The following is a 17,937-nucleotide window of genomic DNA, read 5'->3' on the forward strand; positions in this document are numbered from 1 at the left end:
ATTATTTTGAAAGCACCCATCCAGCCGATAACAGTATTTTAATTTATTAAAGTGGAATTGTAGTAGGAAGATACTATTTCCATTTGTAACAAATTATATGGTTTTGTGCCTTCCCTGTGCTGTTTAAAAAAAATTTACCGCTCAATCTCTTAGATTTTTAAAAGATTATTTACTTGGACTAGTGAGATGGCATTTGTACATGCCACCTTGATGGGATTGAATTGGAATCTCCTGACACGTTTCTAACTCTACCATTTGGGGCAAGTCAGACTGAGCATGTCCCAAATTGTACATCTCATCTCTCTCTTATTCCCTCTTATATTTATATTCCTCTCTTATATTTAACAGGGATCACTTTTCAGTTAAATTTAAACACCTAAGAATAAGGGATCACATAACAAGACTAGTGTCTGCAAATACTAACTGATAGTGGCCGGCGCCATGGCTCAGTAGGCTAATCCTCTGCCTTGCGGCGCGGGCACACCAGGTTCTAGTCCCGGTCAGGGCACCGATCCTGTCCCAGTTGCCCCTCTTCCAGGCCAGCTCTCTGCTGTGGCCAGGGAGTACAGTGGAGGATGGCCCAAGTGTTTGGGCCCTGCACCCCATGGGAGACCAGGAGAAGCACCTGGCTCCTGCCATTGGAACAGCGCGGTGCACCGGCCACAGCGTGCCTACCACGGCGGCCATTGGAGGGTGAACCAACAGCAAAAAGGAAGACCTTTCTGTCTCCCTCTACTGTCCACTCTGCCTGTCAAAAAAAAAAAAAAAAAAAAAAAAAAACCTAACTGATAGAATTAAAAAGGGAGAGAACGATCCAACATGGGAAGTGGGAGACACAGCAGACTCATAGAATGGCAGATGTCCTAAACAGCACTCTAGCCTCAGAATCAGCCCTTAAGGCATTCAGATCTGGCTGAAGAGCCCATGAGAGTATTTGAGTATTTCAGGCATGGAAAGCCAAGACACTCTGGCAAAAAGAAAAAAAAAAAAAAAAAAAAAACCAAACCAACCAAACCTAAATGAAAGATCTCTGGGTGTGAGATCCCAGTGGAAAGAACGGGGCCATCACAGAAGGAGGTACCTTTCTCTGAAGGGAGGAGAGAACTTCCACTTTGACTATGACCTTGGCATAGCCATATGACCTTGGCCATAGCCTTGGCAACTCATGATAAGACCCTAGGGAGATTACTGACATCATAAACAAGAGTGTCAATTTGTTAAGTCAACAACAGGAGTCACTGTGCACTTACTCCTTATGTAGGATCTCTGTCTTTAATGTGTTGTTCAATGTGAATTAATGCTGTAACTAGTACTCAAACAGTATTTTATACTTTATGTTTCTGTGTGGGTGCAAACTGTTGAAATCTTTACTTAATATAAATTGTTCTTCTGTATATAAAGATAATTGAAAATGAATCTTGATGTGAATGGAATGGGAGAGGGATCGGGAGATGGGAGGGTTGCGAATGGGAGGGATATTATGGCTGGGGGGAAGCCATTGTAATCCATAAACTGTACTTTGGAAATTTATATTTATTAAATAAAATTTTTAAAAAAGATTATTTAACACAGCGAGCCTCTATAAACCCAAATAATGGGAAGTAATGAAAGTTTCTTAGTTAATGAAATGGCTGTTTGGTATTTGTAAAGAAATACATTTGGTTAATTTGAAATGCAGTAGACTAAGCAAGAATAGGCTGAAACAGGCCTTTTAGAGTTTTGGTGCCTTGAGGATAAATTACAAATTCCTTCGCATTCAAATCCTGCGCATCTGAAGCGTTCAGCTGCTTTCCAAATGGTTATTTCTGTGCTCCTTTCTACCCCTGTTCTTCAAAAATTTTATGCCTCTGCCTCCTAAAACATTTTTAAAAACTATGCCACTTTTGATATGTTGAAGCAGATATTTGAAATATAATGAAATGGAATATTTACAAGGGATAAATATCTAACACTGATAAAACAATACTGTCCTTGTACTTTTAAATGTGTTTTGCAGAATGCTCTATTTTCAAGGAGCTAGACTGAGAGACTTCTGTTGAAACATGTCTGCTATATAACTTAACCTGGGGCAGGTGCTGTCACGTGGTATGTTAAGCATCCTCCTGCAGTGCCGGCATTCCATGTGGGTGCCAGTTTGTGTCCTGGCTGCTCATCTTCTGATCCAGCTCTCTGCTAATGGCCTGGGAAAGCAGTGGAAGATGTCCCAAGTTCACGGGCCCCTGCACCTATGTGGGAGACTCCTAGGAAGCTCCTGGCTCCTGACTTCCGATTTGCTCTGCTTTGGCTATTGCAGCCACTGGGGAGTGAACCAGCAGATGGAAGACCTTTCTTTCTGTCTCTCTCTCCAACTGTAACTCCACCACTCAAATAATAAATCTTTAAAAAGTAACAAACCATCAATTGAACCAGCTTAACTTTCATCAGAAATAAATTTGAAGTTTTCAATTAAAATTAATATATTCATATCTCTTCATGATTAACTTGTTTTTGATTTATAATTCAGAGAAAGAAAGATAATTTGGGTCAATGAAACATGTATATGCTGACCTGCCTCAGTTCTTATGTAGTCACTATTTATAATTATGTGTTATTGAACTTTTTTTTTTACTTTAGGTGCAATATATTCGGATGCCAGTGTCCTGACCATTGAAATTTGTTTATTATTTTTTGACTACTGACCAATGTATAATATTAAGACTGAGAGCACTTATCTATTACATTTTTGAATCAAGGTGCAAATGGTGATGGTAGAGAAGAAACTAGAGAAAAGAGGAGGGGAGAGGATAGGGGAGGGGAGGGGAGGGGAGGGGTCAGATGGACTCGGGACTGTATTTGCAACTAAGAATCTGGAAATAGATACTCTTGCCTGTGAATGCCCTGGAAAATACTGGGACACATGAGTGTGCTTGCTTGGGTTTGCGACCGTGCCTTACACAACTGTTTACATGAAACCAGCTGATCTAGTCACTGCTTGCTTAGCGAAGCAATTCTTCTGAGTACTATTTTTGCTTTCTTTTTGCTTACCAAGAGAAGCATAAAATTATTTTGACTTCAAACCTCAACCACTCCACAAATTCACAGATTGTCTCATACAGAGGAATGAATTTAGTATACAGGAAGCAATTTTAAGTTGAATACTCTCACGGAGATTGCTCTGTTTGCTTCCCAGGCCTGTCTTCTAAGCACAGAATTAAAGCAAGTTCGTTAAGCACCATTACCCATCACAGTCGTTAGAAACAGGGGCCAATTTCATTGTGCAGATCAAGTGCCTGCATCTGTACCCATCTGTGCTATTTTAGGTGCATACTGCAGACACAGCTACACGTGGTCAGTTATGTTCATATAAGCAGTGCCACAATAAAACCAAACTAAAATTGAAAGTTAGATATTCTGTTCTCTTCCCATCTTTTTGAAGCATGTAGTTTGTCTCTTTATAAATACATAAAAGGAGTATCACTATTTTTAGATAATATAAATTTATGGCTGGATCTAATTCACTAAAATGTTTACATGGGTAACATTGTGAAACAAGTGCAAAATGTCAGAGGTAATGAGGTCATTTCTTATAACTGCAAACATTTTCATTTGTCTAACATGATCGAGAAGCATGTTTTTGTAGGGATTTAACTTATGTTTTTTGACTACACAAGCCATTCATCTGTCAGCAAAGGAAACATTTGGTGAGAGGTATGCGTTTTTCCTCATGTATATATAGTGTAGTAAAAAGTTCAAACAAGGCCACTTGCTCCCTATTATCTACAATGCACGGTTGTAGTCAGTGATCAACACAAATAAGATTGCTGCTCTATGGAAAGTGTTTCACTTTAGTTTTTGAAATTCAAATGAAGTATCTGGTATCCTGTGCTGCAGAATCCTTCATATACAAGAATATCTCCAAAAGTTCATGAAAATCATGGAATTAAAGGAAAATTCTATTTTGGTACAAATATTTTTGAAAACAATGCAGTTTTTAAAAAACATGCCTTTTTCTACGAACTTCTAGAAGACTTCTTGTATGGATGAATTTAAAAAAAATGTGTACCAAAATTATTCTATCTTTTAACTCCACCTTTCTACAGAATTTTTGAATACCTACTTGTGGATAAAACTAGAGAGGCAGGTGCTGTGTTGCAGCGAGTTAAGGTGCCAGCTGCAATGACAGCATCCCATCCCACGTGGGCTTTGGTTTGTGTCCAAGCTATGCCAGTTCTGATCCAGCTCCCTGCTAATGCGCCTGAGAAAGCAGAGGATGATGGCTCAAGTCCTTGTGCCCCTACACCCATGTGAGTCCCAGAATAAGCTCCTGGCCCCTGGCTTCAGCCTAGCCAAGCCTTGGCTGTTGTAGCTATTTGAGGAATGAACCAGGAGATGCAAGAGCTCTCTCATGTTCTATTTCTCTCCCTTCTCTCTCTGTAATGATGCCTTTCAAGTCAATAAATAAAATCTTAAAATAAAAAGACTTGAGAGAAAACATAGTGTCATAAATCTATTAAATGTTACTTATCAGCTATTATCATGTATACTTTAAAAAACTTGATTAAGCATTTTATGGGGTTATAAAATCAATTTTATAAGTTATAACAATAGTTACACATAAACATACATCAAAACTGTTTATATAAGTATAAATGCATATGTTACATATATAAAATTATATTACATAACATATGTGACTTTTTGCTTAACATAAACACTTTAGTTTCTCTACAACAAGTTGTTATATACACACAGAAAAGATACTACACAGAAAACAATTCAAGTTGATGTGTTCTGGATCTGTTTTGTCATGATCTCACATGATTTTGGGGAAAGCCTTAAGGGTAGGAGTGTGTGTATGATATGTGTGTGTGCGTATGTGTGTGTAGTGTTTTTTGGGGAAAATGAAGCGGCAATTTTCAGATAATTTTTAAAGTACTTGTTTACTAAGACAACTAAGAGGTGAGGAGGAAATTGCCGTTTTTTCATGAAGCTTCACTTCTGTGAGAGAGACAGCACCAGTGTCCAACAACTGCAAAGTCCTAGGATTAGGAGCCTGCCTTCTAAAATAATTTTTCTTTTTCATGTCTAAGGAAAACTTCACATCTATAGCTGTTTTCACCTATACTTTCATATTTAGTGACTTCAAATAATTCCAGTTTAATGAAGTCTTCCTACCACCATGCCACTATTTCTATTTTCCTTTTACTTCTAACCATGACCCAATGTGCTCAAACTATCCCTATACTTACTACTATGAATCCAGCTCCTCATTTCTCACCACATAGAAATGTGGATATCCTGAAGATATGCAAAAAGAGTACTTAAACAGAGGGATTAATTGTCAAAAAAAACAATGAATCAGCCATGAGAATCTTGTTTTCAGTCACCACTAATACATTTGGTTGCATGACTTGAAGTAGTGAAATTGCTATATGCTAATAGACAGTTTTTCCCTACATATATGGCAGAAAGGATTAAGGCAGTGTGTGTGAAATGCTTTATAAGGTGACAAGTATAATGATAAAGATTTTTTAAATTATTTAGTAAGTACATGGGTGATTTTGAGGTTTATATCAGTGAGTACATGAATTGGTTCAAGGATATCTATGGACCATCAAAAACTGTATATAAATTTATATTTATGTTTCATAATTTCAAGTCTATTAGACATCTTCACTGTGATTTTTAGAATATTAAAAAGCATTTTGGGAAAAAGCATTTAGCATAGCAATAAAGACACATCCCATATCAGAATGCACAGGTTAGATTTTGACTCTGCCTCTGAACTCCAGCTTCCCAGCAGTGCAGACCTGGGTAGGCAATGGTGATAGCTCAGGTAACTGGGTTTCTGTCACCCATATGGGAGACCTGGATTGCATTCCTCCTCCTTGCTCTGACCCCAGGGTGGTCATTTGTGCAGTGAACCAGTAGAGGAGAGCTCCCTCTTTCTTTCTGTCTCTCAAATAGTAAGTATTGTTTAAAAAGTATTTTGTTGCTTGAAAACATGTCATTGCAAAACTTTAAACAAAAATAAGGAAGGAGTAGCTGGGTAGCAGTGAGAGGGGAGGGGAGGTTAGGAAGTATCATATTCTTAACACTTTACACATAAAATACACAAAATTTGTTCCTTTTACAGAAATAAAATTAAAAAGCATGCTGTTGTGTAAATGCTATCATTTCTGTGTTCCCTGCTGATCCCTCTTAACCAGCACTGTACATGTAACCCACACAAAGAGACTTAGATGGTGGTCGGTGTCACGGCGCAGCATTTTTAGCCACCACTTGTAATGCAGGCAACCCATTTGAGCACTTGTTCTAGAAACAGCTGCCCCGCTTCCCATCCACCTCCCTGCTAATGTGCCTGGGGAATCAGAAGAAAATGCTCAAGTACCTGGGCCCCTGCCATGCATATGGGAGACCTGAATGGAGTTCCAGGCTCCTGACTTTGGTCTGGCCCAGCCTTAGCTGTTTGTGGCCATTTGGGTATGAACCAGCAGATGCAAGTTCTCTCTGTGTGTGTCTATCTCTGTCTCCCTCTCTTTAATCCAGCCTTTCAAATAAATAAGTCTTTAAAAAGGGAGAGAAAGATATTTAGATAATTATTTGTAGATGTTTGGTAAATGTAATGGAGGAGACCTATGTCGATCAAAAAAAGAAGAGTTAATGTCCAAATATTCTTTATGTATGAGACAGAAACACATGTGCACACACACACACAGACAAAGATATAGATAGAGAAGAGAGAGACTGAGAGATTGAGAGATTGAGAGAGAAGGGAGGAAGAGGGAGGGCAAGCTAGTGAGCATGAGTGTCATTCACTGGTTCAGTCTCCAAATGTCTTCAAAGTCCAAGGCTCCGGGCTGGGGCTGAGTCCAGGAGCCACTCAGTCTGGATCTCCCACACACGTGGAAGGTAGTATCTACCTGAGCCATCATCTGTTGCCTCAGTGGGTCTACGTTAGCAAGAAAGTGGCACTGGGTGAACAGCTCTGGCAATCAAACTCAGGCATTTTGATACCAAATATAGACATCCCAACTGGCATCTTAACTACTAGGACAAACAAATTCCCTAGATTTCTATTGTTTCTAATGCTATGAGGAAAGCATGTAAATATTTGCTATGAATTTAATACACCCTATGTTTTACAGTAACAATAGAAATGCCACTTTTACCCAGATGAGGATAAAGTATATCCATATATAAAAAGACATCCAGGTATAGGAAGAAGCAGTCACTTGAGGTATGACTTCTGCCTCACTTTGGAAGCCTGAGACTTCAAACATACCACTAAAACTTCCTAGGACTCAGGACTCACAGGCACAATGAGAATAAAATGATCCATGCATGCCTGCCTTACAAGGTTGCTATGAAAGCAATGTATATATCTTTAAATTAAATGTCAATAAGTTAATTATGAAGACATAATTAAAGCAAGAATACCAGTTTTTGACTATTTATTATAAGAGTAGTTCCTGGGTTCTATTTTGGTGACAAAAACAGACATTGTCCCTGGGCCTTGCAGTATGTGGTTATTTCTGTACATAAGTAGAATAGTCAAAGTATTTTATAGTCAAGTGACAAACTAACATAATTAAATACCCTGAAAAGTGCTGTGGAGTTAAGGAAGAATATGCATGTATACAAGGTAGTAAGGACAAAAGACAGTCATTGGAAAACAAATCTACAAATTCTAATTATGAGTATTAAAGTCTTTTTGGAATAATTTAGTTAAGAGGAAAACTTCAAAATAAGAAGCAATTTCTAATGCAAAACTGTTCAGACTATACTGTCAGACACATGAAGTTTGGTTTATACAGGTAACATAAATTTTAGAGCCTTCCATAGATTTATCCACAGTAGAAAATATGGAAAATGAATTACTCATTCAGTTTAGTGGGTTAGGGAACTGCCAATGGGTGGTCACAAAAAAGTAGAGAAAGGAGTTTTAGTAGACAAAATCATAGTTGATGAAAGATTTAAGTGAATTTAAACCAGTACGTGTTCTAAGTAAAAATTAGTGGGAAGACAACTGAAAGTTTAATTGATATCTGAATAACAAAAAGAGCAACATTAGAGACTGGAGGATATATTTGTACAAAACAACTTTATAAGAAAAAATAAATTACAGTTATATTGCTAAAATAGTAGATCCAGTCCTCAGAAAATCACAGAGAATTAGTCAAACATTTCATTAAAGTAGTGTCACAACTACTAGACAGTTCTGTGATGGATTTCAAGCATACTTGCTTTAAGAACAACTACTCCTCACGTGGGATCTGTCCTTAATGTGTTGTCCAATGTCAATCAATGCTATAACTAGTACTGAAACAGTATTTTACACTTTGTGTTTCTGTGTGGGTGCAAACTGATGAAATCTTTACTTAATATATACTAAATCGATCTTCTGTATATAAAGATAATTGAAAATGAATCTTGATGTGAATGGAATGGGAGAGGGAGCAGGACATGGGAGGGGTGCGAGTGGGAGGGAAATTATGGGGGGGGGGGACCATTGTAATCCATAAATTGTACTTTGGAAATTTCTATTTATTAAATAAAAGTTTAAAAAAAAAGAAATGTAAATACAAACAGTTGCTGAAACCAAGATTAAAAAAAAAAAAGAACAACTAATTCTCTATCATTACAATTGATTTGGCATATAGCTAAATCATTGTAGTCTTCCAGTGAACTCTAAGACCCTGGTAATACATCAAAACAAAACTGAGATAAGTACACAAAATAAAATAAAAATTATGTACCAAAACATTATCATGGAATATGTTCAAATGCTCAAAATGATCTAGTAAGCTTATTTTACAATTTATTCAAAGATCACTACTTCTGAACATGATGTTTGTTCCACTGTTACAAGGATATTACCTCATTTGGATATCTTTCCATGTGAATCACTTGATGTAGAAAATAATCTGATATAAATTATCTTGACAGATATCTAAACATGTGACTAAATATTTCTGACTAAACTTGTAATTAAGGTAGTAATAAAAGGATGGCATTTCATTTTTCACATTACTTGATCTGTCATAAAAGAGTACTCATTCTTTCAACCTAGGAACCCTACTTCTCTCTGCTTCAAGGTCATCAAAGTCTTTTGGTTTCCTTTTTACTTCACTTTCCCCACCCCTCTTGCTCTGTAGTTGGTCCTTTCTACTCTTCCTATACTCTTTGATATTGAAGTACATGAGGATACAGCCCTATGACTTTTTATATTTTCTAATCAGTTCCTTGGCATTTCCTGACATATTTCATACAAGAGGGTACTTGGAAAAATTGCGGGAATGGATATCTTTACTTTCAGGCAAGATTTTTATAATTTGTGCTCTAAGGAATTTTTGGCTATCCCTCATGTTTGGATTAGTGTGGGTGTTTATATTATATAATTTATACCTTTATCTGCAACATGAAATATAGACCCATATATCCACCTACCTACTCATCTCATAGGCAAAATTTCCAAATCTAAAATTGTGCTTTTAATCTCCCCTTACTCTCATATTCCAAACTTCCCCACACTGCAAATGGCAATGGCTCAGGTGAAAATCTCTTTGCAACATGTTCATATCCTTTTCTCTCTCTTACTTCTTATACACAATGTATCAAAGAATTATTCAAATCTTCTTTCACAATACACTATCCAGGATATTTGATACCCATCACACAGTGATGATCCCTTCTCGGCCTTTTGGCTAAGATCAAGTGTACCATCACACAGTGATGATTCGATGAGCTCAAATGTGCAGAGCACTTAGTATAATGTTTGTCATTCAATAAAATAATAAGTATTAATATTTCATGGGTTGGCACTGTAAAGAGTTAAAATGCTTTTGTTGTATCTAGTACAAAGCTTCATTTTGCAGATATAGAGAGGGTAACTAAGGTTATGATACACACTGCTAGGCAACACAGCCAAGATAGAAATAGTAATTGGACTATGGACCTCTAGTGTATACCCAAAGTTAGTTAGTATTATTAAAAATAATTATCTGCCTGGTAAGCCACAAAATGTTTTGAAATTTAACAACAAAATTTCAAGAAAATGGTAAGACTGTATTTACAAAAACAAAACAGTCAATTTTTCTATACAAGTACAAATTCCAATGGAAAAAAAAATGAATGGAAAAACCTATTCACATAAGCAGTAATAAGCACTAAGTACTTTACAACAAACGTTTAATGGGTATAGGAAAAAATGTGAGAAACAGTCTCTGCACCTTTCAAAGGAAGGAAGATAGCTACGCAGTGTTCTGGAACAAGGAAGGAAGTACTATGACAATGGAGAGAGAGCCATGTTCCCAGGTAGGAGGACTCCGTGCTATAAAGATGCCATTCTTGACGAGTTAAATGTTATCATGGTTAAATCACCAGCAGGGATTTTTTTGTTTTGTTTTTATGGGACTTGACAGCTGATTCGTAACTTCATTTGAAAGAGACACACAAAAGGCAAAATCTTTTAAAGTGTAATAACCAAGAATTAGCTCTACCTGTTATAAAAACATTATTCCTTAAATGTAAGGCTGGGGTTCTTGCAAGTCAATCAGTAGATCAGAACAGAAAGAACAGAAATTAATTTATTTTTATTTGAGAATGCAATATATGAGAAAGGAGAATTATTAGTGATGCCATAAATGCACTAATGGGTTTACAGCAATGGGGGCTACTGATTACTCATAAGGATAAGAAGAAAAAATAGAAGAGAAATAGAGAAAAGAAGAGGGTTCTTTAAGCTTTACAATTTGAAAATGATACAATTTTGGTAAACAGCTTAGAGACAGTAAAACAACCTTGTAAGATAAAAAGGGACTTTACAGACTTCAGGAAAATTCTGAAAATCAAAACACCACCATTGTGCATAAGACATATGAAGTAGAGAATAAAGGACAACACTCATATTGAGAAAATAAACTAATGAAATGGAAGAACACTCTTGATAACAGTTTCTTCAATTTACAGGAAAAACATAAATGGTTTAAATAAAGAAGTTGTGGTGGCTATGAGAACAAAATGACCCACAACAGAATTACTGCTTTTTCTGAAGTAAAGAACTACAAATGAACTGAAAGATTTTAAGCAATATAATAGAGAAAATTTCCCTGAAACAGAAGAAGTGAAATGGACGAAGTATATCAGGAATCCAAGCAGAATATTCATGTCATGAACAGCAGAAAAACACCAGCCTGTCCTCAGGCATTTTATGGCAATATTCCAGTGTTAGGATTTAATAGAGAAATGCATTCACATTCAGACAAAAAAGGATAAACTAACAATAATATTCCCAAATGAATAAAGGCAATGATCAAATATCCTAAACATGAAATACTTCAAAAATTAAAAATTAAGCAAGAAAAATTAATTAACAGATGAAAAAGAAGGATTTGAATAGTGAACTGAGGAATGGGGCATCCACAACAAAAAAGTGGATGGGTATTAGTTCTGTAGTCATCATAATGTAATATTTTCTGTGTATTGTTTTGAGTGCCCATTTAGAAAAGATTGATTTTCAAAAAGAGATGAGAGTCAATTGCTATAGATAAAATGATAGAACGTCAAACACTTAGAGCCATGTGAAGGTGGTCAGAGTGTCAGCTAGCTTTAAGAGTAGAACCAGCCCAGTTACTAGAGTAAGGTAGCAAATGTGTAATTATGGACAACTATATTATCTGCTGAATATAAATCTATTATTTTTCCATGTATGTGATTCAATCCTTACAAAAGCAGGAAGTAATTTATTTTTTTTTAAAAAAATGTATATATCAGTAGAATACTGGCAAATATAAAAGAAGGCAACCGATCAGCATTAACTGAGGAGAAGAGCACATGTATGTGAAAACTGTACACAGAAGTCTTCAAGGGAGCCTAACTGAACCTGTTAGATGCCTTTTCAATTTAATAAGTCTTTCTTATCTGAGAAGTACCAGGACTTCAGAATTTTATCATTAAAAATTTCAATATATGAAAATATCTGGAAAGACTAATATGTATAACTAATTTATTTTGGTAAAAAATGTCATTTCTAGTAGTATTACTGAAATACATTTTTTAACCTAAGCAGTAACCATTTTGACAAGTTTGAACCAAACTCACTTTAGCAATGAGATGACTAAGGCTCAGAAAAACTGCATCTGGCTTTTACAGAAAATGAATAGTTGCACGTGTTGAGGAACAAAAGAAACTATAGTGCAAGAATTGCTTACAAAATGTATTTTTCTCTTGGAGTAAGCATTGTGGTTCATCAAGTTAAGCTTAGGCACCTGTGTTTCCTACAAAGTGCCTGGGATCAAGTCCTATCTCAACTTCTGATCCAGCATCCAACTTAAGCACACCCTAGGAATCAGCAGATAATGGCCCAAGATGTTGTATTGCTGGCACTCACATGGGAAAACTCTACAAAGTTTCTGGTTCCTGTCTCCAGCATATGGGGAGTGAATCAGTGGACCGAAGCTGTGTGTGCTCATTCTTGCTCCCGTGCAGTCTCTCACCGCCCCCCTCTTTCCTGTCATGCTGCCTCTTAAATAATTTTAATATTTTCCTTTATTTTAAATAGCATTGTAGGGTTTGTGTAAAGAATATTTTGCAAGGAATCGATGAGTGCTCTTCTCCTGTTATCTAACCAGGTCTCATCAGTGAAGTCCTCACCTGCCTAGACTTTGTGTGCTTCCTCATTACTGGGATCCTGACTGGTAATAATCAAAGACAATAGGAGGAAAAGCCTCAGGGCTGGGGATGGGCAAAGCACCATACAGTTTCCAATCAATACAGTAGGTTTTGGAAATGCTTCTATACTTGAGATAATCTCTCCAAGGGATAAAGTGTAGGAGGGCTAGCTGCCACCACCTCATGCTAATAAAATCAGTGGACTTTATCTTCTTGGGTACAAAGCTGGAATCACAACACACATCTCTGTTTCTCTGGAGAATCTGAGTTTACACTTGTTGCTATGCTCTCACTCATGTCTCAGCTGGAAAACTAAATTCCGTAACCCTCCTGCTGCCAGAGGGCTTCCCAGCGCTCCTTTAAAATGTGTTTCCCAGGAAGCTACTACTAACTAGTCTAAGTGGCTGTCAGAATGCATCACCTTTGCTGTCCGTGGACTTTTCAGTAGGGTGCATTTCAAAAATGCTTCTGCTGGTGATTACTCTCACTTTCTTCCTATGTTAAGCAATTTATTTTCATGTATAAATTTTCATTTCTTCAAATATTAAATTGTTTATAGTGCTGAACAAACAAATAGGGCGAACAAATAACTGTGAATAGTGGTGACTTCGAATCAAGGAAACACTGATATACATAAAAAGGCTAGGTCTTTTTTATTTTCATGAAAACAAGTAAAAGGAACAATGCCAGTTTTTATATTCAATTTATTCAGTTTTGAAAATTCAATGATGTAAGTGTAGTTGTTCATACATGTGTCTTTCTATTAACCATCTGACTAAAGTCTGGAAAATGGAGTCAAAATTAACTTTCCATTACCCAGAGTGCAGTGAATATATTAATGAAAATCTGTCAGTTCACATAATAAAAAAATTAAAGCTAGTGCTGTTATTCTATTCAAAAGTTTTATGAAAAACAATACTTTTTCTGTTTTCACTTTGACACTTACGGAAAAATAGTTTTGATGCAAATTACTCAACTTATGATTTAGTATAAAAATAAAGTCCATTTGCTAACACATTATATTAGAAGTGGTAAAATATTATTTTAGTCTAAAACAAAATGTAATATTTATTAAATAAGATTAATATTATCTAACTTTTTCATGACAAACTTTTTCTACATTTTCTACATGACAAAGATATTTTTACATTAATAATTTTTTCCACACACACAAATGTACTCCACAGGGGAATAAAATTCTAGTAAGATTTTGGTTTACCAAATTATTTACTACTTTCTGAGCTCTAACGCACTTAAGTCAAAATGAACAATGACTAAGCTTCAATCTTGAGTTTTAGCATGCTACTAATTGATGAAACACATAATGACATACACACACACACACAAAAGATAATATTCTCATGTTTTAAATGGTGTATATACACGAATAAATTTAATTTCAAAATTAAATTTCTTGTTATCTCATTTTAAAAAGGCATTTTCATTACGAAGAAAAGTTGTAGAATGTATTAAACAAAAATTAATTTAAATCAATGTTTTTTTGCAAAAATTACTCGAGATCTAGGAAATGACCCTTTTGGAAAAACTGTAACTGTGTATTTTTAACTGCCAGTTAAAACAGAGAGGCACGTTTTATGAACTAACAAAAGTAACACTGCAATGTAGTTCAAAATTGTCCTCTGATTTGCCAGTTTGAAGCTAACCTCCAGGGTTTTTCAATTGTTAAATATTTTTAATTCTTCAAAGAGGTCTTTAGCTCAAGGAAACTACATACTGAGGAGATAAAGGAACTCTGTCCCCCTATTTTAAGCTAAAATGTTAACCTCTAAAGTATCTTTTACAGTAAGCCAAAGCCAGTATCACATACCTTTCTGGAATGAATTTCTTTCACATACAATGGAAGTAGAAACTCAGATATACCTTCAAGTCGGATTCCCTTCTTGGTGACTCTCAGATTTCCCATACCATCCTACAAGCAATGAAATATAGTTCACTTTTAGGTTAATTAAAGAATGAATACCTGGCCACACTTTTCTTAGGCCTATGTTGAGAAAACAGTGAGCTCAAATCAGTGATGATTTAAGGAAAATGAGAGAATAAATCTACTTAATGAATGATTGCAGCATTTTACATGCATAGAGAGTCTTCCATTTAAAATGAATAGGAAAAAGGATTATAACAGACCTGGTGTTTGCTCCCAGTTGTGTTATAGACTAATATTCACCTATGGATAAATGCTTTACATTTCCATGCATCAGTCAGTTGAACTATTTATTCTGTATGGCCCTAGCTACCTGATTATTGGAAACAACTTCGTTTATACAGAACACTGGTAATAATTTTATAAGTATACAAATAATTCTACAATATTCAAATAGTTACATTTATACCATAATTTAACTAAGTATTTAATGATTGGTCAATACTAGTAAATAAGGTGTTCCAGTATTCAATCTATAAGTAAACATGTATTCTGTCCTTTAGAAAACAACAGACTATCAGGAGGATAAACAAGTACAAAAATAACACCTATGAGATGGAAAAGCTGAGTGCTATTGGTAACTAAAGAAAGGGAATTTTATGGCTAATCGTAAACCAGGGCATTTGGCACAGGGGTCAGGTGCCACTTGAGAAGCCTGTGTCCAATAACAGAGTGCCTGGGTTTGAGTCCCAGTTCTGCCCCCCATTCCAGCTTCCTGCTCCTGAGCTTCCTAGGAGACAGTAGGCTCAAGCGTCAAGCAATTTGGCCCCTGCCACCAACACTGGAGACCTGAATTGATTTTCTGCACAAAATCATTTCTCTCAGAAGATAATAACTATGACAAGGGCCTTTAAAATATGGAACTAAAGCAACAGAGGCCCCTGAAGGGTGGAATAATATGAATGTGGGGGTAACGTTTAGGAAATAGCTAATCATTTGATCTAGCTAATGTGTGGGACCTCTACTTGGGAGAGGAAAGGAAAGCAACATGTTTGGGGGTAAGAAAAAGAAAACAATGCAAATCCAAGGATGAAGATCTGAATAGTCTAACAGCTAGAAATGACTAGAGTTATGCTTTGAGATTAACCTGGCAGAAGCACTGTGTAGACCAACTGACAGAATGGAAGCAATAAGACTTAACTTGGAAATAACTGTAGGGAGTGTGATGCAGGGCTGGAGAATAATTTCATCTGGGGACACTGAAAAGAGGAACATTTCAGATTCATTTAAGATTTCACAAATATGAGTATATAAGTGAATTTAGTGATTTTCACAACTTAAATAATGAAAGTTCTCATCTCAATTAAATGCAGTTCTGGATTTCTAACTTCGAAATTTCATAGCAAATTCCATATACATATATATATATATATAATGTGCTATATATATGCACACACATATATATATATATAACATTTATAGGAAGTGGGGGCTGGGAAATAATAATTGCTTAAGGCATCTTGAAATCTAGCATATAAGTAAGTATTGTGTGCAAAGGTGTACATTAGGGCAAAGTGAAACTCTTGGACACTCATTGGCTTTGGGGGTTTGCAAGAAGGAGTTTATACATTTAAACAAGTTGCAATCAGTACAAAAAAAAGCCAAGACCATACAACGACATCACCACCCCATTATCGGTAAAGAAAACAACTGACACAGAAAAGTTTTTGGGACAAGCAATAATGAGTAAAACTTTGACCAAGAATGCAAAGACTTTTTTTAAGTCATAAAAGAGAAAAATGATGGGGGGGGGATATTTGATGAGGTCATGGAAGGATAAAGTAATAGATTGTTGAATTAAACTTGAGATGGGAATAAAAGAAATTATTGAAACAAGCACACAAGATTAAAACTGACACTGGAAATGTCTCACAGGGAACTGTAAATAAATAAATAAGAATTCAAAGCAGCAATGAATACTTATTGGGTGAGAAAATGATATACTTTTATTAAAATATGATACTTGGTTTTTCCAAAACATGTTTTATAGAAATTTTATATTTGCTTTATATTCAGAATGAAAAACTAGCTCTTATTTAATGAAGCTGTCACTATTTTCTGGCTCTAGTGAGTGTGGTCGTTGCAATATCATACTTTTCTCAGAGCAGAAATGAACAGAATTAACAGAGACTCAGGGATTCAGTTGGAAGGAATGACGGAAAATCAAACATGCAGCATTTTTTTTTCCCCCACAGGCAGAGTGGACAGTGAGGGAGAGAAACAGAGAGAAAAGTCTTCCTTTGCCATTGGTTCACCCTCCAATGGCCGCTGCAGCCAGCGCACCGTGCTGATCCAAAGCCAGGAGCCAGGTGCTTCTCCTGGTCTCCCATGGGGTGCAGGGCCCAAGCACTTGGGCCATCCTCCACTGCACTCCCTGGCCGCAGCAGAGAGCTGGCCTGGAAGAGGGGCAACCGGGATAGAATCCGGCGCCCCAACCGGGACTGGAACCTGGTGTGCCGGCGCCACAGGAGGAGGATTAGCCTAGTGAGCCGCGGCGCTGGCCAATGCAGCATTCTTGCAGAGCAACCACAAGGCTCCTCCAGTGAGGCTGATTAGTTTCTCATGAGGTAACTAGGAGTCAAACCAGAAGGGCATTGCTACACTGCAAATTCCCTCATTCTGAAGGAGAACTCTGAGTTCAAAAAACAAAGAATATGAAGCAACCTTAACAAGTACATGGGAAAAACTGGAGTTAAAGGACTATGTATATTTTCCATGAACTGTTGAAGAGTTTTCTTGTATTAGAATATAAAATGGCATTGGCTGGTGCTGCTGCTCAATAGGCTAATCCTCCGCTTGCGGCGCCGGCACACCGGGTTCTAGTCCTGGTTGGGGCGCCGGATTCTGTCCCGGTTGCCCCTCTTCCAGGCCAGCTCTCTGCTATGGCCCGGGAGTGCAGTGGAGGATGGCCCAAGTGCTTGGGCCCTGCACCCCATGGGAGACCAGGAGAAGCACCTGGCTCCTGCCTTCGGATCAGTGAGATGCGCCAGCCGTAAGGGCCACTTGGAGGGTGAACCAACGGAAAAATGAAGACCTTTCTTTCTGTTTCTCTCTCTCACTAACTCTGCCTGTCAAAAAAAAAAAAAAAAAAAAGAAAGAATATAAAATGGCATGTGGCTTGACATTTTTTCCCCGAAGAATTTAACTAAATCTCATGCACTGATTGTGTGTGCATGCAGGAACTTCAAAAAGTTCATGGAAAGTGGAATAAGGAGACAATTACGCTGTAATTATTTTTTGAATCATTGCATGTTTTCTAAAATGCATTGCCTATGAACTTTTGAAGTCTACTTCATAATTCTCATAAGCCTTCTGGAAGGAAGTCTTATGAAATAGCATCATAA

At 36.7% G+C, this 17,937-nt stretch overlaps 1 protein-coding gene across 1 annotated transcript in view; it reads right to left on the reverse strand.

Annotated features, from left to right (window-relative positions):
• SGCZ (sarcoglycan zeta) overlaps positions 1–17,937 on the reverse strand; it is a 1,230,796-nt gene that overhangs the window by 190,468 nt on the left and 1,022,391 nt on the right. Inside the window, exon 3 of the mRNA XM_062212809.1 lies at positions 14,480–14,581. Coding sequence (XP_062068793.1) covers positions 14,480–14,581 — 102 coding nt within the window. The remainder of the gene's footprint in view (positions 1–14,479; positions 14,582–17,937) is intronic.

Source organism: Lepus europaeus, chromosome 16 (assembly GCF_033115175.1).
Source record: "Lepus europaeus isolate LE1 chromosome 16, mLepTim1.pri, whole genome shotgun sequence".
NCBI lineage: Eukaryota > Metazoa > Chordata > Mammalia > Lagomorpha > Leporidae > Lepus > Lepus europaeus.